At 42.5% G+C, this 20,993-nt stretch overlaps 3 protein-coding genes across 8 annotated transcripts; 2 read left to right on the forward strand and 1 right to left on the reverse strand.

Moving 5' to 3' along the window:
* Window positions 1-13: 13 nt before the first annotated feature.
* Window positions 14-1,791, forward strand: hspb6 (heat shock protein, alpha-crystallin-related, b6). Of its 2 annotated transcripts, XM_056286371.1 has the most exons (4): window positions 14-161; window positions 414-580; window positions 943-1,065; window positions 1,189-1,789. In XM_056286371.1, exons 2-4 carry the CDS (start codon window positions 425-427, stop codon window positions 1,357-1,359), a joined length of 450 nt encoding a protein of 149 aa, XP_056142346.1. In that variant the 5' UTR covers window positions 14-161; window positions 414-424; the 3' UTR covers window positions 1,360-1,789. The 2 variants fall into 2 exon arrangements, with proteins under 2 accessions (XP_056142346.1, XP_056142347.1); XM_056286372.1 differs by lacking the exon at window positions 14-161 and having other exon boundaries at window positions 294-580; window positions 1,189-1,791.
* Window positions 1,735-10,732, reverse strand: proser3 (proline and serine rich 3). Its single transcript, XM_056286349.1, has 14 exons — window positions 10,631-10,732; window positions 10,489-10,537; window positions 10,268-10,376; window positions 9,814-10,103; window positions 9,185-9,333; window positions 8,967-9,061; window positions 8,327-8,412; window positions 7,254-7,387; window positions 6,817-7,067; window positions 3,219-3,727; window positions 2,907-3,123; window positions 2,417-2,588; window positions 2,011-2,092; window positions 1,735-1,848 (listed from the first exon to the last, which is right to left on the reverse strand). The coding sequence occupies exons 2-14, from the start codon at window positions 10,497-10,499 to the stop codon at window positions 1,809-1,811; spliced, it is 2,145 nt and encodes a 714-aa protein (XP_056142324.1). The 5' UTR covers window positions 10,500-10,537; window positions 10,631-10,732; the 3' UTR covers window positions 1,735-1,808.
* On the forward strand, window positions 9,726-20,992 carry lin37 (lin-37 DREAM MuvB core complex component). Of its 5 annotated transcripts, none has more exons than XM_056286364.1 (10): window positions 9,804-9,845; window positions 11,401-11,471; window positions 11,827-11,902; window positions 11,986-12,036; window positions 12,176-12,205; window positions 13,504-13,589; window positions 13,729-13,889; window positions 18,219-18,350; window positions 18,480-18,583; window positions 20,283-20,989. In XM_056286364.1, the coding sequence occupies exons 2-10, from the start codon at window positions 11,438-11,440 to the stop codon at window positions 20,359-20,361; spliced, it is 753 nt and encodes a 250-aa protein (XP_056142339.1). In that variant the 5' UTR covers window positions 9,804-9,845; window positions 11,401-11,437; the 3' UTR covers window positions 20,362-20,989. The 5 variants fall into 5 exon arrangements, with proteins under 5 accessions (XP_056142337.1, XP_056142341.1, XP_056142339.1 ...); XM_056286365.1 differs by lacking the exon at window positions 9,804-9,845 and adding an exon at window positions 10,714-10,779; XM_056286363.1 differs by lacking the exon at window positions 9,804-9,845 and adding an exon at window positions 10,987-11,097.
* The last annotated feature ends 1 nt before the right edge of the window (window position 20,993 follows it).

Consider the following 20,993-nt stretch of genomic DNA (forward strand, 5'->3'; position numbering starts at 1 on the left):
GGTATAAAACATGCGGACCTTAGCGGGGGGGGGGGGTATATATACTGTCCACTTGCGGGATGGAGTGAGAAGGCGCCGGGGAATCGCAGACCAACAGCTAATCCTCACCGTTGGCAGCCAAGACATAAGCAGCGCACTAAGGCAACAAGCATCCTAACACGGTAAGTGCGAATTGGTCTTTTTGCAGGACTTGGCGCAGTGACTAAAAAAAAGAAAAAAAGAAAAGAAAAAGAAAACAGGCGCTCATATTACGTAACGACTGGGTGAGGGGGATAAAAGACGGTTGCCGCCCGAGAGGAAGGCAGACGGACCGAAAGCACCAACCAGACCGGCTAGTCTTCACGTATTGTAGCTGCGTTTGAGCCCCGGGTCTATTCGCCTCGTGTTTATTTGCTTTTTTCCCTCCCCTCCAGTTCGGCCAAGGATGGAGTTCATTCTGCCAGCCACCCTCCCCGCTACTGGCATCCCATGGGAGAAGCTCCTGCCGCCTCTCATCCCGCGGCTAAACGGGATTTATGGACAATACACTCTGACGCCAGAAATACTCATTCCAGACGCTGACCAAACTTGCTTTGCAGAGGTGAGCTACCTGCAGTACGATGTACTTTTAATCTGTAAACCACTTGGGGAAAGTTGTCGAGGGAATCTGAACGGTTTATGCTTTCATTGTATTTTTTTTTTTTGCTCAAAAAAGGTCAAAACATCCAACATCGGCGCTCCAAAATACAGCTGATTGCGAAAAGCGTGCGGCTTGTTCGATGGTGAAGAGCGCGTTACTCCCAGCCGTGTTATCGCGAGAACGTGTGTGGTCATTTCTTTTATAAATAGTGGCTTGTTAGGAAATGATGGAGCAGTTATAACACGTTAAGGTAAACTGTACCACTGGCAATGCTGACACTGTTAACTACAATTATGCTGTGATAATTTGCCTTATGTTGGCAGGTGAACTGTGACCAGAGTGGATTTACAGTTCAGGTCAATGTTAAGCTTTTCAACCCGGAGGACCTCATCGTCAAAGTGACAGGAGACTTTGTGGAAGTGCAGGGAAAACACGAAGAGAAGAAGGTTAGTGTTCTGGGCAACGCTGTATTGCTTTACTCATGGCCTCCTCTTAATAAAAGATGAAACCCCAAACCCCACTAGACTAACTATTTGTTTGCTTTCCCCCCCCTTTTTTTAATCTGTCAGAAGGATGGTCCTGGATCGATAACACGGCAGTTCAACCGTCGTTACCGTATCCCTATGGGAGTCGACACCATGGCTTTGGAGTCCGCCGTCTCTCCAGATGGCATTCTTATCATATCTGCCCCTCTGCTGCCGATCAAAACCGCCACATCGCTTGACCAATCACAACAATAACAAACATATGCAAGCTTTTTCCATTCTTACCACAGAAAGAGAAATCACAACTTAATATGATCATACAAGCACAAAATAGAAGCACATTAGGCGCTACCAACTGCAGTAACACTGTGTGCCAAAACACACATTAGTGATGTTCCTGGCACCATGCAAGAACTCATTGCTCTCCAAAGCGTTTGTATATACTGTCCTGCAAGAATGCCTCCTAACGTTCAAGGAGGTTGTCATTGTAAATATTCTGTACTCACACTTCAAATGATTTGTTTCAATCAGCTCAAGGAATGTAAAATATATTGTAATGTTACTGTTTGAAATGACTGATGATGCACATAGACATGTCTGAAGTTTTTGATGTGAGGACATTTCTGTCAACAGAAGTATAAATGCAGTTTATTTATGTATAAAATAAAATTTAAAAAAAAATTTTCTGATGCCCTGGAAACTAGTTACTCTTCCTGTAATTCATCCAACAGCGAGTCCACTTCACTGCAAAGAAAAAAAAAATTTTAGACTTAAAATGGTGTGTTTTACTGAATCCTACAAGCACTACATTGAGTTAAATGTACAAAATCCTCCCAAAACTAATAACATTTACGTTCAAAGAAATTTACTTGTATGACAACAGATCATGTTTTAAGATTACATTACCTCATTTGCGCCTTCACCCATTTCCTCTGTTTTCGTAGGACTTGCAGCAAAGGGTCATTTTCAAACTCCATTTCATCTGAATCTGAGCAGAAACATATGCATTGTAAGATGAGAAGGTTGGAGAGAGGAAAGGCAGGTTATCCGATAACATGGATTCCAACCAGAATTTATTTAGAGCACTATGACAGACTGACTGATATGCATCTGACTACCTCACATTACTGCACATAAAGCAGGTATGGATCCTAAAAAACAAAACAAAACTGAGTCTCCATTCAATACCTTTAGCAGAAAATGTCAACTACAAGGTTTGGAAATATAGAGATGGCTTCTTAAGTCCAAGAAACATGTTCCCCTCTGTTAACCAGAGGCTAAAGGTCAGAACTCTCCACTTCTGTATCCTCACCTTCCGCCTCTCGCAGCAGTTGCGAAATGACCTCCAAAGGCTGCTGTGTACAGGCTGGAGGAACTGGGGACTGTGGTGGTGCAGGAGTTGTCCATCGAGGGGAGTCAGAGGACATGGGTGTCCCCTGCGCAGAGGATGAATCCAGAGTAGGAAACAATACCTCTGAAACTACCTGCCATGGGGATATGAGAAACTTATCCATCCTGTTTAGGTCATTTTATAAAACTATCCATTACCATTGATTTTGGGTACAATTACAGTAAGCAGAGGGAATGCCAAATAGGACACAAAAGACTGTTCAGTAGTTTCATCTTATTGTAATTTGTTTCCCATCTGTTTAAGCCTGTAACTTTAGAAAACTTTTCTAAATCATTAAGTTATTCATGAGATGCAGCTACATCTTAAACAGAAACAACTATATCCACACTATCTTCAACACTTTAGAAACTGGTACAGGCACTGAAGTGTTTCAGTTTACAAATATGCTGACCTGCCCTAAAGCACTATGAATTGGAGAGGGTGGGGGTGCACGATTGCCAGAGTTTCCATCACAGGAGTACTCCTGACATCTCTCCAGGTGTCTCCCATCCTTGCCAGATAATGGTTCTTTGCATGATGTGAACTTTTTGGGATCTCTGCTTTGATACCGAGAGCTTCTATCTGGAGAGCTAGACCCATCAGCACGGTCACTGTCTCCAGTACGGGTTCTGCAGAAAAAGGTCTTTCAAGCATGTGGACTTAACAACATTAGAACTTTATCAGTGTGTGAGTGTGTGTGTGTGTGCATTTCAATGTACTGCACCTAGTCGATTTCTTCAGCTTTCTGCCAGACAGCCCTATCCTCTTGTTATTCTTCTCTGACTCCTTTGTTTGTACTGTCTCTTTATGCTTCCTTTCAGCTCCCCTGTGGTGAGCAGGATACGCTTCCTCAGTTGAAGTAGGTGGTGGAGATGACTCATGTTTACTTGTAGGTTCTTCAGTGGAACTGTCTGCTGAGTTTATTAGGACTTGCTGGGTTTTCTTTGAGGCCACCTTCATCCGTGACCCTTTGGAATTTTGTGAGCTCTTGTGTTGTGTAGGAAGGGATGATTTAATGGGGCATGGCAAAACATCACACAAGGGATGCGTGTGGGCAGGTACATGAGCATCATTCTGGAGTTTGGAGACTGTAGGGCTGGATATAGGAGGGGACAGGAAGGTGGAAGGGCTCACTGCAGAGGGACACAGTCCAGGGGCTTCTTTGTTTTTTGGATGGAGACTGCTCATGAATGATGGGGTAACTCTTAGTGATGGTTCAGGAGGTTGAAAACTCTGCAGTTGTATAAGAATGTGAAAGCAAACAAGTATGTAATTTCATAAACCTTGAACTATTGAATATTTACTTGTCCATATTAGGGATTGGCATAAAAAGTCGTCTAATCAAGTAGTCGATGTAGACCAGGTACTGACACAGCCCCCCCCCCCCCCCGTGAAAAAAACAACAATTTGCCTATGATAAAAATCACTGGTTAAATTTATATTTTGTCAAATAGAAATCAAATTCCAGTCTGTATTTGAAATAATTCATTAGCTGTGGATTTTGATTGGAATTGGGGATTTCCATTGCTACACAGCTGCTAAACTTGTGTTAGGTGCGGTCAGAATATATTCTGTATGACACCTTTCGTATTCAATTAAAAGTAAAAGTATGTGTGGTCGGTGGGGAATTAGGCTAAGCTAAATGTCAGCTAGACATACTAGCAAAGTCTGAAAGTATTTTTAATAAACTAATAAGACTGAAAGCAAATTATGGCAAGAGTGTTTTCCACTACAGGACAAGTGGTCAACAACCTTCATACACACCTATCTCCTGAACATGTAAACATTCTCTTTTTAATTTGTAAGCATTAAAAACAATGCATGGAAGGACTGATATTTTCTCATCTTCTTGGACCACTCATGTCTGCTGTTGAGGCTGTTATTGCATAGCCACATACAGGATTCTTCTCTCTGGATTGTCACCTTGTGGTGGAGAAGCTTGTGTGGTCCTGAGATCCCAAGAGCAATGCTGTCTGGAGCTATGCTCCTGGTAGGGTCACCCATGGCAGTAAGGTCAAGGGGGAGGCAATTGACAAACAGCAAGACCAAGTCCTTGTACGGTGAAACAGGCAGAGGATGGTGGCTGACTTTAGGGAAGCATCACAACGGCTGGGAAGGTAGATGAAGGCTCCCGGTCATCTTGGACTCCATGCCACTGGATCCTGACCCAGATCTGTCAAGGACCATGTGGTGGCTGTCTGTGCACCAGTCTCCCCACGTTAAACAAAGTCACGCACAGGTGTCCTCCATAAAGGGAATCCACCCTAACATCCCGAATTAAGTCCTATGGTGACTGGCAAGTGGTGACGGGGGCAGGATTGTGAGATCTGGAAGCCCCTAGTCATGAGCCGGCACATCAGGCGGTGGGTGCTAGATTCAGTCACAGGGCTCTTGGAATGAGGTAGAAAGAGCCCTTTGGTAGCTGCACCCATGGCTGAGCTGCCCTCTCTGCTCACCCCACCTGGGGAAGGGGCTAGAAAAGGAACCCTAAAAATAGCCTGCCTCAAATCTGCTGACTGGATTACCACGTCCAGAGGGCTCACCACATGCGGTCAGAAACATAGAAACATGAACTTTGGATCCGGGAGTGTGTGCCCACTGATGGATAGTGCAACCAGTGACAGACCGGAGAGGAGAACCGCGATCATTGCTGGAGAACTGAATAGATGCTGGATTAACATAGCTGCCCTTTCTGAAACCCGACAGGCAGACGAAGGACAACTGAAGGAGGAGAAGGGGAGCTACACTTTCTTCTGGAAAGGAAAAGCTGCTGATGAGCCCAGGATCCATTGCATTGGAAGGAACCAGAACCAGATCATCAGCCACCTGCCTGAAGTTCCTGTGGAGATCAGTGAGCTTCTCAAGACCATTCCTTCGGTGCTTGCCAACAACCAGATGGCAACAGTTGTGAGTGCCTATGCCCCTACTTTAGACTCTGAAGAGGAAGTAAAAGAGACCTTCTATGCTTGCTTAGACAAGACACTGCCAAGAATCCCCAAGGAGGATAAGATTTTATTCTCCTAGAAGACTTCAATGCCAAGGTCAGCCGGGATTAACAACTCTGGAAGGACACTATAGGAAAGGAAGGCATCGGGAACATCAACTCCAATGGAGTTCTGCTTCTTAGCAAATGTGCTCAGTACAACCTTACCATCACTAACACTATGTTTTGCCAGAAAAATAAATTCAAGGCATGTTGGAAACACCCCACTCCAAAAAGTGGCATCTTCTTGACTATGTCATTGTACAAACCAGGGACCGTCGTGACATGAACATCACGAGGGCCATGATTGATGCAGATGACTGCTGGACAGATTATCACCTTATCTGCTCCACAATGTCCATCAAACTCAAGAGGAAGAGGAGGGTTCAAAAGAAGCAGATCCGGCCAAGAATAAACCTTGAAATCTGGAATGAAATTGCCACCCAGCAGCGACTTCAGGCCTCTATTGGGGAAACCCTCCAACAGAAATTTCCCACCCTGCCCACATAACTTCAGAAACTGGTCTGAAACTCATCTGAGTGTCGGCAAAATGAGCCGACTGTCAGACTCAGCAACCATCAAAGGTCTGGTTAAATGAAAAAAGTAATTTTATTCTTGTTAGCTTTTATCTGCACTTGGACGAGTGATCTTCTACCACCAAACTGAAACTAGCCAAATGCATATTGATGACATTCTTCTAAAAATGAACAGCCATAGTTGGCTGTCCCTCTCTTCATTCAATGCCAGCCGACATCCTGTTTCATTCAGAAATACATCAAATTGCAGAACTTTAAAGCGCTAGAAATGCCGTTTCATGGGACCTTCAATTCCACCACAGCAGCACCAACTTCGGTAGGGGTGTCTTGCTGTTCTAAATCTAGCATATTGTCTGTGAGAAAATATTATTGACTAAATTAAATCTTATTTTTGAAATATTTTGTTCTGCTTATGTCAATATTATGGACCTATGGTAGTTGTCATTAGACTTCACAATTTACTTTTGTAATATCTAACTCTGTTTGAGTTCAGTAGGTCGCCATTTATTACCCAGCTGTCAGTTTCAGGCAATGACTGTACTTGATCTATGGGCAAAAAGTTACATTGTTTTGGGGACATCCATGCCATGCGTGAATAAGTGTGTGAATAAGTTGCTCTCAAATGGTACTTGTAGTATCCTACAAGTATTTGTTGTCGAGCATTCTAAAATAGACCAGAAAGATGATGTCTGACTAGCTGATTTGACTTGAAAATTACCTTTACTCTCCAGACTACCGAGAAAAACTGAAAATGCCTATCCCTAGTCCATACATAATTTAAATTGCAAATATATGAGTTTTACCTTGTGAGCCTGTCCATCAACTGGTACCTGGTGAAGATTAGGCATCTGCCAGATAAACGAAGACTGTTGAAGACTAGAGTAAGGCTGTGATTGAGAGGGGGCCCACTGCCTAGCCTGCTCCATCTTCCTCCTCAAACGCCACTGAAACAGAATATCTTCCTCTGGCCGTGTGTGCAGCACCACGGATGGAGTCAAAGATGATTTTTGGGTGTGGCTGACACCGAGAGAAGCTGAGCTTAGATTCACTTCAGCTTAATAAAGATATAAACACACAAATCTGTCACACAATACAGTTACAAATTTGAATTGAGTATGAAGGAGGACTCAACTAAACATTGTGCAACAGAATGTGTCATTAAGTATGTTTAAGTTGGAGGTGGATGACGATAACAGTCCACCATGGTAAACTGCATTCCATTCCACAATCCTTGGCTTACCCGCAGTTGGTTCCATTAGACTGGGAATCAAAGGCCTTCGGACTGGCTCGTCTGCACTGATTGGAGAGGAGAAATCTGAGCACCCCAGGCCCTCTGAGCTGATGGGGATAGACCCACTGCTGACAGAGTATTCACTAATAAAAAGACAAAATGTTACACACAACAAAAGGCAGACCATGAGAACTACACCTTAATCACTCATTTAACGCTTTCAATACATCTAAAGACGGTGTCATGAGAAATGTTATTCGACTCCTTTACCATTTGGTTTGTTGTTGTTCACCTGTATCTGGCTCCTAAGTGTATTTTGGGACAGAAAATTGTTCCACCTTAAGATCAAGCTCATTCCTCCCCATTACCAACATTCAGGCTGACCGAACACCCCTTAAAGGATGTCTGTGAATGTTCTCATTCATCCAAGTCATGGTTATCCAAAGGAATTGAATCAAGTGCAACTGGACTTGGTATATATCCGTGAAGACATTTCGCCTCTCATCCAAGAAGCTTCATCAGTTCATCAGTTCTGACCAAGCTAGTCAGACTAGCTTGGTCTAGTCAGAAAGGCACGAACTGATGAAGCCTCTTAGATGAGAGGCGAAACATCTTCACGGATATATACCAAGTCCGGTTGCACTTGATTTAATTCCTTTGGATACTCCTTAAAGGACAAGGACATATTTCAAAATGTATGAATTTGTCTTAGCATGGATAAGTACTGTATCTATGGGGATAGCTACATAACAGGCAGCTATATTTTACAGGGATGGCAACCTATTGGGTAAGTTGATAAATACTATTCATGGCTATATAAGCCTCTGTGCTCGACATATAATGTCAAGCACCAAGGCCGCTTTGCTCAAAACAAAGGCAGTGCTTGTTGGATTGTGTCATGCAATGCAAAATTGTATTTTGTTGCAGTGAGAGATTGCCCACTCATGTCATGTTTGATGGGGGTGAGGGGCTGGAAATAGGTGATTTAGATCCTTTACAGAAATGACTTAGATCCTTTACAGTATACATTACAGTTTAAACAAACAACAAATGCACCAGTGGTGACTCATTCTTCTTCTGACCTTTTCTGCAGAAGTCTGCTAGCCCTTTCCTGTAGCTGCAATGTCTCAATGTCCCCACAGTCATCTTGGGAGGTGTCTGAAAGAGCCTGAGGATCACACAGAGAAGACAGCCAGAGCACTGAAATAACTCCATGTTTGCCCTCTCCCACTGACCTACCCATACATAGCATATTTAGAACAATTACATTAACATCTGCATATACAAATTCTACATTTGATCATCATGCATCATGTGAATGCAAAACATGGTGTCACCTCAATCCTAACCACATATTTTTCTTTATTTGCTTCTATACTTCACGCTACTGAACATTTGGTATGGCAGGTTGTAGGATTCAGAAATGTATCACTCATAGTTTGATGAACAGTGGCACCCAGAGGATTCAAATAAATGGAAATTCACAGCTGGACTTGTGATGTTGTTGTGGAATGCAAATACAGACAAGCGCATCAGCTTTGACTAAGGTGTCACTCTTCATTAACTTGTATGTGGCTGCATTCATCCAAACTTGACAATCCCATGAGCAAATGCACAATATAGAAACAAGACAGCATACTAGCAACTGCGGCCTGTTATCTGACCTTTTTCCTTTTCATGTATGCAATAAACCATAGGCCTATTATGTTCAACTTAACTCACCAAGGAACTGATGTCAAAGGAAGGTCTGCTTGGGGAAGGGGTGCTGCCATGTCGACATTGTCCGACTGAACTGAGGTTGACTTGTGTGTGGTCATCTTTTAGAGTTCCATCAACATGTTGAGAGAAAGGGAATTCAGTGGGAAATATTATCAAGATGGGTTGCTGCCTCCGTTGTATAAGATGACATCCTCAACATGGAAATACTGCAAGAGCACAACCTTTGTTTGTTGGCCGAGTTGGTGTAGAACTGGATGGTGATGATGATGACATCCACCAAAAAGGCTGCTGTGCCTCTCCAACAGCAGAAGTGATTTGCTGGCGCTCTTCTCTACTCTGCGGTCGACCATGACGAAAGCGCTCTACATACCTGGGAGAGCAGTGCACAACTTGTTGTCCAGCATTTGTTCAAACCTTAAAATAAATGTCCCACAGATTAAATGATTCGTGAGAAATCTAATGAGTTACTTAACTTACAATGAATAAGCACGCCTACAGTTTACAGAGCTTTGTAAGAGCTTAAGGTCATGAAATTGGTTCTGATTTCTATGATGTACATGTAACTTGAAGAAATAATGTAGACTGCATGTTTTTGTTGCAGAAACATTATACTGCTATTGCAACTTCATAAATAAGGCATGACACTGGAACTGATGAGTGATTTTCAATTGGGCAACCGCACCCCAAAAAAATAGAAACACCATGTACTCTATAAATTACTCACTTCACTCACAGAAAAGTAATATAAATATGCTGACATGTACTACATAGAAGAAGTGGAAACATAAGTATTTTTCGACATTATGAATTGAAAGGCATAATTTGCTGTATGGAACATGATGAAATGTACTTCGCCACGACTGAAACCTGCTGATCTTCTTGGTAAGAGGGCGTCATTAATTTTCCTGCAGCTACCGACTGTCTAAACGTCTCTATGTTAGAGACTGCAGTGTTGGTTGGAGAAGATTCAAGGTCGGTAGAGGGCCAGGACTCTGAAAAACTGCGCTGGCCATCTATGGTGGGATGTTGGTTGTTATGAAGGTGGTTAGTTTTCCCAATAAGGTGCCTGCCTCCTGGACTCCGGGAGCGTATTTGCAATGGCGGACAAGCGGACTGCTTGTTACGCGCAGGACTCAAAGTCTGCAGAAAAGCAGTGATCAACATCGGTTAGGGGGGGGGGGAAAGAGCGATAAGAAATTAACAGAATTAATGGCATTTAAAAAGCTAAATAGCAAAATGTCGAGGTAATGGTGGGGGTATGGAATGGGTCTAGTAGCTTATATAAATATGCATTTAAAACTTACAGTTTCTCTCTTTTTCTGTGACAAATTCTGGATCCGGGAAGGGTGGTAGTGCGTTTTTCTCACCGAAGGAACAGGTGGGAAGGGATCCTGTTTTGTGAACACTGCGCCACTGCAAAAGTTAAGTTATTGTAACCGGTTATTTTCAAAAATAGGTTACATTGTTATTGTTATGGCCAAGGGTGACATTTACAGGGCACATATTTATGCTTCCAACTTCTTACCTGGATTTCATAACAACCTCGGCGAGTTACAGATGACTCATAACGGTATCTGGGGATTAAGAAGGAAAATGAGAGAACTAATATCTGACCACGCGGCGGAATACACGAGACACAAGCGGATCAAAACATTTCTCCCACCCACCTTCCGCGTTTGTTTGGCTAACTCGCAACAAAGTTATCACCTTTCCAAACGACAGAACCACTTTACGGGGCGACGAGCTGAGATAAAGCAGGGATGTTTGGGTGGCTTAAACACGTCGCTATCCTTCAAACCCAGTTTAGGATCAAGAGGTTGGTTCAAATACGCTTTCATTCGTAAAAGGTTAGATTAAAAAAAAAACGCGAATTCAACGGAGGGAAAGCCGAACCGCCTCGCTGAACAACATTTAGTGCAAGAATTACAGCCAATGAGCATTGCGTTTCATATGACGGGCATTAGATATGTCCAATCACACAGAGGGATCCAGCTCGGTTTACACCAATCAGTTACTGAAATGTCGACAGCGCGCGGAAGAGGAAAGTCTACAAAACCGGTCAAAACACGCTAATTTAGCTGTGTCTTTGTCGAGTTAACCGGGTAGCCCGCTGAATTACTGGGTAAAATTATAAGTGAGTGACTCGTTATTGCAGCGTATTAATGTATAGAAAGCGTTAGACTCAACCACACAGCTGTATGTTAAAAAAACAAACAAAACTAGAATAGCGTCACCTTAGTCATACAAGCTAGCGTCATCGCTAGGTAGAGGCTAGCTAGCTATGAGACAGTTGCCACATATAACGACGAACGTTAACATTCACTAACGTTCCGAGTAAAGTCATTTGATCATATTTAATCAAAGAGAAGCTAACTTCGTCAGTAACACTGCTATAATTTCATCAGTGTCTTATACTCACTGTTTTCCACTTTGGCAGAGTCAATAACTAGCTAACTAACGTAGAAGGAAAAATAATGCACCACGTCAAGATTAAGACCGAGAAGCCAGGTGAGATCATTTCTTAGCTCATATACGTTTCCCACATGATCCCTTAACATTAACGTGATTCCCTTCCCGCTATACCATTAATTTATTTGAACTAATATGGCCTATGATCATTTCATGAACAGCATCTTCAATGTCAACCCCTGATGTTAATATATTATTTTACAAGTCCCTTATGTATATAGTCAGCCTTAATTTGAATTGTGTGTAGAACCGCCTTTGTTTAAGTAGTTTACATCCTAGCTGTTCCACATTATACTCAAATAAATAAGTCATTCTAAAGCCCTATACCGGGGTTTAATTTCAACAAATCGGCCTGTGAAAAGTAGAACCTCTTATAATTATTGTATTTCTATAGATCTAGAGGGAAGTGGTGCCCGGAGTCGACTCGATGCCGTGTTGCAGGTTCTAGTTGAGAAGAGTGAGACTGAAAGGTTGGTGGATTCATCATTACATTTCGAAAAACTCACCTGGCTATTACTTTATAACGAAGTTGATGTTACCTTGTTCTGTGCAGGGAGCAAAGTGAAGATGATACTGGAAAGATAGCGACTGACTCTTTAAACAAGTATGGGTTTCAAGACTTTGTGAAAATTGATTGAATACAAGCACACACTCCAGACAACGCTATAAAGTAATTAATTGATGAGGTACAGGTTTTTCTTTTATACTGACATGATGACGTGTATCTCATTTCCTCTCCTTAGGGATTTATCTCCATCATCTGCTGGAAAACGGTAAGTCTGTCATGTTTTACGCAGAGTTCACTGTATAATAGAACAAAATTATGATCAAGTAATGCAGCTAGAGCCAAATAAGTAGGCAGAGTTCTCACACATCCTGGAAACATGGAAATTTGACTAATTTTTCAGTCATGGAAAACGCCTGGAAAATGATAAGAATGATCAAATGTCCTGGCAAATTCTGAACTTTGTTTATAAAATCTGTTTTCTGAGATGGCATTTTTAGCATAATTGTATTTGAGATCACATTTGTTTTTTTTGGTACCGAGATCACATGCCTGATGTTTGCAGGGGTATGTTCATCCATCCATCCATTATCCAAACCGCTTATCCTGCTCTCAGGGTCGCGGGGATGCTAGAGCCTATCCCAGCAGTCATTGGGCGGCAGGTGGGGAGACACCCTTGACAGGTCGCCAGTCCATCACAGGACCGATATACACACACATTCACACCTAGGGACAATTTAGTATGCCTGACTCATCTGATGGGGACCGGTGAAGGTGACTGGGACCGTCCTGGGTCGTCCTCTGTGTGGAGTTTACATGTTCTCTCTGTGTCTGTGTGGGTTTCCTCCGGGTGCCCTGGTTTCCACCCACAGTCCAAAGACATACAGGGGTATGTTCAGTGACAAGCTAAAAGTTACAGTCTGTTTGTTTGTTTTTTGTTTTTTTGCTTTTTCTCCCCAAGTGTATCCGGCCAATTACCCCACTCTTCCCGGTCGCTGCTCCACTCCCTCTGCTGATCTGGGGAGGGCTGCAGACTACCACATGCCTCTTCCGATATATGTGGAGTCGCCAGCCGCTTCTTTTCACCTGACAGGGAGGAGTTTCACCAGGGGGACGTAGCACATGGGAGGATCATGCTATTCCCCCCAGTTCCCCCTGCCCCCCGAACAGGCACCCTGACCGACCAGAGGAGGAGCTAGTGCAGCGACCAGGACACATACCCACATCCGGCGACCCACCTGCAGACACCGCCAGTTGTGTCTGTAGGGATGCCTGACCAAGCCGGAGGTAACACGGATTCAAACCAGCGAGCCCTGTGTTGGTAGGCAACGAAATAGACCGCCACGCCACTTGGACGCCCCCGTTACAGTCCATTTAAAGATTGTTTGAGGTTTCCATTGAAAGTTACCTTTTAGAAATGGCTGTCATGTATATCCAAGCAAAAGTCATGGAAAATTATTTCCTAAAAGTGGGAACCCCAGTGGGGAGTAGTTGTCTTGGTATGTGTGAGTGGAAGTTCCCATGCTTGGATATTAACAAACTCCTCATCTCTGTCTAATTTTCTAGGCCATCATCACGGTTCCCACAGCACCGGAGAAAAAAGCGAAAAGAGATGGATGATGGCTTACCAGAAACCAATCAGCATAAGCAAAGTAAAACATCAGAAATGTTCTCCCTTGAAAATCATGTAGCAAAAATCGTTTGTCTCCTTCGTCACTCAGTTTGCTATGACTCCTTTTTTACCTTTTTATATTTATTGCTGCTCTTCTTTCCCTTCCTTCCTTTGCATAGATGCCTATGTTATTAAGTTATTTGATCGCAGTGTGGATCTAGCTCAGTTCAACACTAGCACCCCCCTGTATCCTATCTGCCGTGCCTGGATGAAAAACAATCCTTCAGTTCGCGAACGTGCTGCCTCTCCAAGTCCCCCTCACAGCATAGGAGAGGAAGAAGTGAGTTCATCTAAATTCCTTTTAATTTACATGTTGATTGCCCATATAATAACATTTCATTCATACTTCAGGTTTTCTGTCCAACTAATGAGTATACCAGCTGATTTTACTAATTAGTCAGTCCTGTTTGGCTGAAGGAATGCTAATCAGTGTAATCACCAAGTATAGTGATTGGCTGGATGGAAAACCTGTATACTGATGGCACGCCATAGCACATTTTTGCTGATGCCTAATGTAAACCCTCCCCATAATTTGCTGATTGATCTGGCTTCCAGCTGCCAGGCATGATCAATTGTCAATGCGTCCTTTCCAGACGAATATCTCGTGGTGAAAAAACTGAGCTGGAAAGATGTAGGTGGCTGTGTGAGGCTATAAAATATACAAAAAACACCAGAATGATCCTTTAAGTCTGCCAATGTATGATAATGATGATGATTTATGCCATAGAGTAGGTTTCTTTATGGGGGCAGTACTGCCACCCATTGGTTGTTCAGAGGATGATGGGGGGGGGGGGCGCTGGGTGCAAGGCAGCAGAATGGTGGCCCTGAGCTCCACTACAGCCATTGGGCATCAGACAATCAGGCATTGCCGTCAGGTGTCAACTGTTGAAGGAATATTTCCTTTCAAAGCAATGAAAGGTGCTCCATTGCCTGCATTGCGTACGATGGCTCTGTCCAAGCTAAAACAATTGCCAAGGTTCAATTCTCAATGGTTGATGCGTGCATTCTCTGTGGTTCACTCTCATAGAGTTTGCTGAAATGAGGAGAAATAAAGTTGATACTGGTTGTTTTCTGTAGTATTGACACACTTGAAAAATATAAATCCACACAGGGTATGAACCATCGAAAATTCAGAGGGTTTTCAAAATGAAAAGCTGATTAGCCCTACAAACAGGTCTATACATGGATGAAGCCAGATTTTTGAAAATATTTAAATTTGCTAAATTTAGAAAATAGTCTGTGGCCAAAAGAACATGACATTTACAGGATGTGCCTTGTGGAGCACATAGAAAGTCAGATTTGCATGATGCTAATGGAATTTTAATGCATCGTCTGTAGTGGAGCTACAAGGTAAGGGTGCAAATAGTAGGTGTTCATAACAGCCATTCATTTCAGTCGACACCAGTGAAGTAGGCTGGTATACTGGTGTTCCAATGAGATTGGTTTCCTAAATTCCTATTGTATTTGTTGAATTTCTGGCAAATTCACTCAAAAGCCAAGCTGCTCACTTGCATGCTAAAACAAATGAATCAGAATCATGTTTATTGGCCATGTAGGTATGCACATGCATGGAATTTGACACCGGTTTCGTGGCTGTCTGTGTGCTCAGTGTACTTAACATAGAATGAACACAAGCATCTTGTCTTTGCTTTCATCCTGTTTTCTTTCTTATTTCAAAGAAACAAGTTCATGAGAATCCATACTTTCATCATTGTTTGTTTCCCATAAAAAGTATTTCTCACAGAATGAAAGAAAAGATGCAAGGCACACTTCAAAAAATGCGCTACGAGTCTGCCAACCTCGTGTTTGTTTCAGCATATGAGCAAATTTTACACTCCACAGTTTTAACCTATAGTGTCTTACATTATGATTGCCATCAATTTTTTCTCTTCAATAAGTTAACAAAATTCATTGTATGGAGCAGCTGTGACACAGTCGTACTGCAGCCCTGACATTAGTTAAATTACAGCATTACTATGAAATCTATCTTACACCTCAACTCACTCCATACCTACAACATTCTCCTGTTATTTCATGCTTAAAAAAGCCACCAGATTGCAGTAAACAAACTACTGTTTTTTTCTGGGTGAAAAATCTCCATATCCGAGGTCTCAAGATTAGCAAGTATGATTCACACTGATAATATCATAAGCTTTCAGGGAGCCCCCCCCCTTTGTTCCCCCAATTGTATCCGGCCAATTACCCCACTATTCTGAGCCATCCCGGTCGCTGCTTCACCCCCTCTGCCAGTCCGGGGCGGGTTGCAGACTACCACATGTCTCCTCCGACACGTGTAGAGTCGCCATCCGCTTCTTTGCACCTGACAGTGAGGAGTTTCGCCAGGAGGACATAGCGTGTGGGAAGATCACACTATTCCCCCAGTTCCCCCTCCCGAACAGGCGCCCCGACCGACACTAGTGTGTCTGTAGGGATGCCCAACCAAGCTGGAGGTAACATGGGGATTTGAACCTACAATCTTCGTATTGGTAGGCAACGGAATAGACCACTATGCTACCTGGATGTTCCATATGGGGATTTTTAACTGTTTCCTCATGGGAGTGGGGTCAGCACAGGTCTGGATATGAGATAGGGGGGCGTTCATCCAAAAAAAGGTTGAGAAACACTGCCATAGAGGGTGTCATAACATCCACACAAATTCTATTATCATTAATACTCTGGTTGCTTGAATGCATAGCAGATACACTCGATGGGCAACATTATTGGGACACCTGGCCATTACACCTACAGGAGCTTTTATGACATCCCATTCTAAATCCAGGGGCATTAATATGGAGTTGGTTCCACCTTTGCAGCTATAACAGCTTCCACTCTTCGGTGAAGGCTTTCCACAAGATTTTGGAGTGTGTCTGTGGGAATTTTGGCCCATTCCTCCAGAAGAGCATTTTTGAGGTCAGGCACTGATATTAGATGAGAAGACCTGGCTCGCAATCTCTGTTCTAGTTCATCCCAAAGGTGTTCAATGGGGTTGAGGTCAGGGCTCTGTGTGGGCCAGTCAAGTTCTTCCACACCAAACTCACCCAACCATGTCTTAATGGACCTTGCTTTGTGCACTAGGGCACAGTCATGCTGGAACAGAAAAGGGCCCTCCCCAAACTGTTCCCACAAAGTTGAAAGTTTAGAATTGTCAAATATGTCTTGGTATGCTGAAGCATTAAGATTTCCCTTCACTGGAACTAAGGGGCCTAGCCCAACCCCTGAAAAGCAGCCCCATACCATTATCCCTCCACCACTAAACTTTACAGTTGGCACAGTGCAGTCAGGCAGGTAACATTTTCCTGGCATCTGCCAAACCCAGGCTCATCCATTCATTACACTGCCAGACAGAGAAGTGTGATTCATCACTCCACAAAACACATTTCCACTGCTCCAGAGTCCAGTGGCAGCGTGCTTTACACCACTCCATCCAACGCTTGGCATTGTGCTTGGTGATGTAAGGCTTGCATGCAGCTGCTCAGCCATGGAAACCCATTCCTTGAAGCTCCCGGCACACAGTTTTTGTGCTGATGTTAATGCCAGAGGAAGTTTGGAACTCTGCAGTTATTGAGTCAACAGAGCGTTGGCGACTTTTATGCACTATGCACCTCAGCATTCGTTGACTCCGCTGTGGGACTTTACGTGGTCTGCCACTTCGTGGCTGAATTGCTGTTGTTCCTAAACGCTTCCACTTTTCAATAATACCACTTACAGTTGACCGTGGAATATCTAGCAGAGAAGAAATTTCACAAACTGACTTATTGCAAAGGTGGCATCCTATGACAGTACCATGCTTGAATTCACTGAGCTCTTCAAAACGACCCATTCTTTCACAAATGTTTGTAAATGCAGACTGCATGGCTGGCTGCTGGATTTTATACACCTGCGGCAATGGGTCTGAATGAAACACCTGAATTCAATGATTAAGAAGTGTGTCCCAATACTTTGTCCATATAGTGTATGTCTGATATAGGACCACATATGGAAGTGACCCAAATTTAAAAGATACGTTTCCATCTGGGCTTTATTTATTTATTTATTTATTTGGGGGGGGGGGGCGTAATCTGCCTTATTGAATTCATCTGCAAATCAAAATAATGGATTCAATTTAATTATAGACATTGAGGTTCATGCACGCACTAAAGCCAACATAATTCAAACCCTAGAACTTATTTTGGCATTTCTTCTTGTACAAGGAAATTGGTTCAATTCATTTTGCTGTTGTTGCTTTGTGGCACACGGTGTGTTTTTTTTTTTTCGAAGTCAAATGAGAAGGAGTCAAGAAATTCATCCATCCATCCATCCATTATCCAAACCGCTTCTCCTACTCTCAGGGTCGCGGAATGCTGAAGCCTATCCCAGCAGTCAAAATCTTAACAGTTTTTTTTTCTTCATGTATTTCCTTTGGCTGATTTGTCTCACTTGAGCAGCATTTCATAATATAAATATTATTCATATTTTGCCTGTAGGTTAGTGCAGTGTTTTCTTTTGTTTTTTTTTTACTGATTTCTTTCCAAATTCTTTTTAACCCAGAATGGGGAGTTATAGCAATACTTGACTATAACTGAGAATGGTACAGTTCCATTGCTTGCTTTCCATTACTTTATTTTGCTAGGTTACAGATATGCTCAATGGTAAGGGTCAGAACGTGTATAGACTGCCTCCTCCAACCTCTTGTCCCGTCAGTCCCTCTGGAGAGCCTATCAACTTGAGGATCCCACAGACTGAGAAGCCGACTGTTACCCAAGTACTAATTTCATGGATATTTTTTGTCTTGCACATGAGCACTATAGTTTGTCTTTAATCATAATGTAAAATGATATACATGTCATCACACTTAATGACACTATTGTCCTATTTTTTGTTTCTCCTGCAGCTAACAGATTCAGCTCCTGTATTAGGGTCCGTCATATGTGACCACATAGAACGTGACCACATGGAACGTGACCACATGGAACGATGGAAGAAGATAAGGCAAAAGTATGTTGAATTAAGAATTGTTTTCATTGCACAAATTTGATGTAACACTGCAGGCTATGGCTTGATGATTCATTGGCCTTGCACAGCCATTTCTGATAGATTTACTCCCAAATTAGAATTTTTCTCATGTGCCACCCTGGATTCCTTAGTGTACTATCTATTTATGTCTGGATATATCTCTATATCATTTCTAATTTTCTACTCATTGATGTCAGCTACTATTTAAGCACCTCTGTGGTTTTTGACAGACATGTAAAGTGCCATTTCTTACAATTTACAAAAATCAAATAACACTCAAATTGCTTGAGAAGCACATTGTGCTGGAACAAGTCCCACTTTATAGTAAAAATATTAGGTTTGTTTGGAGAGAAAGTACACTACCGTTCAAAAGTTTGGGATCACCCAAACAATTTTGTGTTTTCCATGAAAAGTCACACTTATTCACCACCATATGTTGTGAAATGAATAGAAAATAGAGTCAAGACATTGACAAGGTTAGAAATAATGATTTGTATTTGAAATAAGATTTTTTTTACATCAAACTTTGCTTTCGTCAAAGAATCCTCCATTTGCAGCAATTACAGCATTGCAGACCTTTGGCATTCTAGCTGTTAATTTGTTGAGGTAATCTGGAGAAATTGCACCCCACGCTTGCAGAAGCAGCTCCCACAAGTTGGATTGGTTGGATGGGCACTTCTTTGAGCAGATTGAGTTTCTGGAGCATCACATTTGTGGGGTCAATTAAACGCTCAAAATGGCCAGAAAAAGAGAACTTTCATCTGAAACTCGACAGTCTATTCTTGTTCTTAGAAATGAAGGCTATTCCATGCGAGAAATTGCTAAGAAATTGAAGATTTCCTACACCGGTGTGTACTACTCCCTTCAGAGGACAGCACAAACAGGCTCTAACCAGAGTAGAAAAAGAAGTGGGAGGCCGCGTTGCACAACTGAGCAAGAAGATAAGTACATTAGAGTCTCTAGTTTGAGAAACAGACGCCTCACAGGTCCCCAACTGGCATCTTCATTAAATAGTACCTGTTAGAGCCTGTTTGTGCTGTCCTCTGAAGGGAGTAGTACACACCGGTGTAGGAAATCTTCAATTTCTTAGCAATTTCTCGCATGGAATAGCCTTCATTTCTAAGAACAAGAATAGACTGTCGAGTTTCAGATGAAAGTTCTCTTTTTCTGGCCATTTTGAGCGTTTAATTGACCCCACAAATGTGATGCTCCAGAAACTCAATCTGCTCAAAGAAGTGCCCATCCAACCAATCCAACTTGTGGGAGCTGCTTCTGGAAGCGTGGGGTGCAATTTCTCCAGATTACCTCAACAAATTAACAGCTAGAATGCCAAAGGTCTGCAATGCTGTAATTGCTGCAAATGGAGGATTCTTTGACGAAAGCAAAGTTTGATGTAAAAAAAATCTTATTTCAAATACAAATCATTATTTCTAACCTTGTCAATGTCTTGACTCTATTTTCTATTCATTTCACAACATATGGTGGTGAATAAGTGTGACTTTTCATGGAAAACACGAAATTGTTTGGGTGATCCCAAACTTTTGAACGGTAGTGTATATCGCTTAAATGTTTGCTCTTTATGAGTTCTTGTGCGGTATTGATTGCGAGTATGCGAGTTTGTATGCCAGGTGGGTGAAAATGTCAGCGTCTGCAACCCACCTTTGTTTGTTGACCTCTTCAGGTGGAAGGAGTCGTCCAACAAGAATCAGTTAAGATATGGTGAGAGCATTAGGATCCTGAAGGAGATGTACGATCGCTAGCTGGCCGGCCACTTGCCATGGGAGTGGAGTCAGCGCGGTATGAGAGGAGCCATGGTGCAGCAGTCCTCATTGGAGCACATGCGTTATCTACGCGAGAAGACTGCCTGACACGATTGTATTATCAGAGCCTTAAGCCTTAAAGCAAGAAACATTCAGTCATTATTTAAGTTTCTGGAATTCCTTGTCAGGAATTACGATCCCAGTGTGTTGTGGGACTGTTTTTAATTTGTCGAAATTGTGTATAGATGTTTTTTGACTACATTGCAGAAATGAATTCAATCCCATGTCTCCTGGTACACTGGCTTGTGTGTCATACTATTGAGAAGTGTCGTTTAAGTTCCTTTTGAAATGTTCATTCAAACTCAAGATTGCTTACTTGTTTGTTAACATACATGAGCTACGTAATACAATGCTTTTGGGATTTCCTGAAAACTTGAAAGCTTAATAGTTTGGCCCAGACCTGAGACAGGTTATGTTTTGATTGTGTTATTGCACCACAGAAAAGTAATTAGTTGTGATGAATAAAAATGTGTTTAAAAAAATGTACCACTCCCAAGTTAACCTGTTCCCAGATGCTGTTAAAAATGGAGGGGTACATATGCAATACCACATCTTGAGACCTGAAAGGATTA

This window comes from Lampris incognitus, chromosome 9, assembly GCF_029633865.1.
Source record: "Lampris incognitus isolate fLamInc1 chromosome 9, fLamInc1.hap2, whole genome shotgun sequence".
NCBI classification, from domain to species: domain Eukaryota; kingdom Metazoa; phylum Chordata; class Actinopteri; order Lampriformes; family Lampridae; genus Lampris; species Lampris incognitus.

Excerpts from the sequence above, each read along its gene's own strand:
- proser3 (XM_056286349.1), bottom strand. Across the intron at positions 7,068-7,253 it reads TCTAATGGAACCAACTGCGG|CTGAAGTGAATCTAAGCTCA; the intron begins GTAAGCCAAGGA and ends ATCTTTATTAAG. Across the intron at positions 3,728-6,816 it reads TTGATGGACAGGCTCACAAG|AGTTTTCAACCTCCTGAACC; the intron begins GTAAAACTCATA and ends ATACAACTGCAG.
- hspb6 (XM_056286371.1), top strand. The coding sequence starts at position 425 with ATGGAGTTCATTCTGCCAGCCACCCTCCCCGCTACTGGCATCCCATGG. Across the intron at positions 581-942 it reads ACCAAACTTGCTTTGCAGAG|GTGAACTGTGACCAGAGTGG; the intron begins GTGAGCTACCTG and ends TTATGTTGGCAG. Across the intron at positions 1,066-1,188 it reads GAAAACACGAAGAGAAGAAG|AAGGATGGTCCTGGATCGAT; the intron begins GTTAGTGTTCTG and ends TTAATCTGTCAG.
- lin37 (XM_056286362.1), top strand. The coding sequence starts at position 9,800 with ATGATGAAATGTACTTCGCCACGACTGAAACCTGCTGATCTTCTTG. Across the intron at positions 9,846-11,826 it reads GAAACCTGCTGATCTTCTTG|ATCTAGAGGGAAGTGGTGCC; the intron begins GTAAGAGGGCGT and ends GTATTTCTATAG. Across the intron at positions 12,037-12,175 it reads GCGACTGACTCTTTAAACAA|GGATTTATCTCCATCATCTG; the intron begins GTATGGGTTTCA and ends TCCTCTCCTTAG.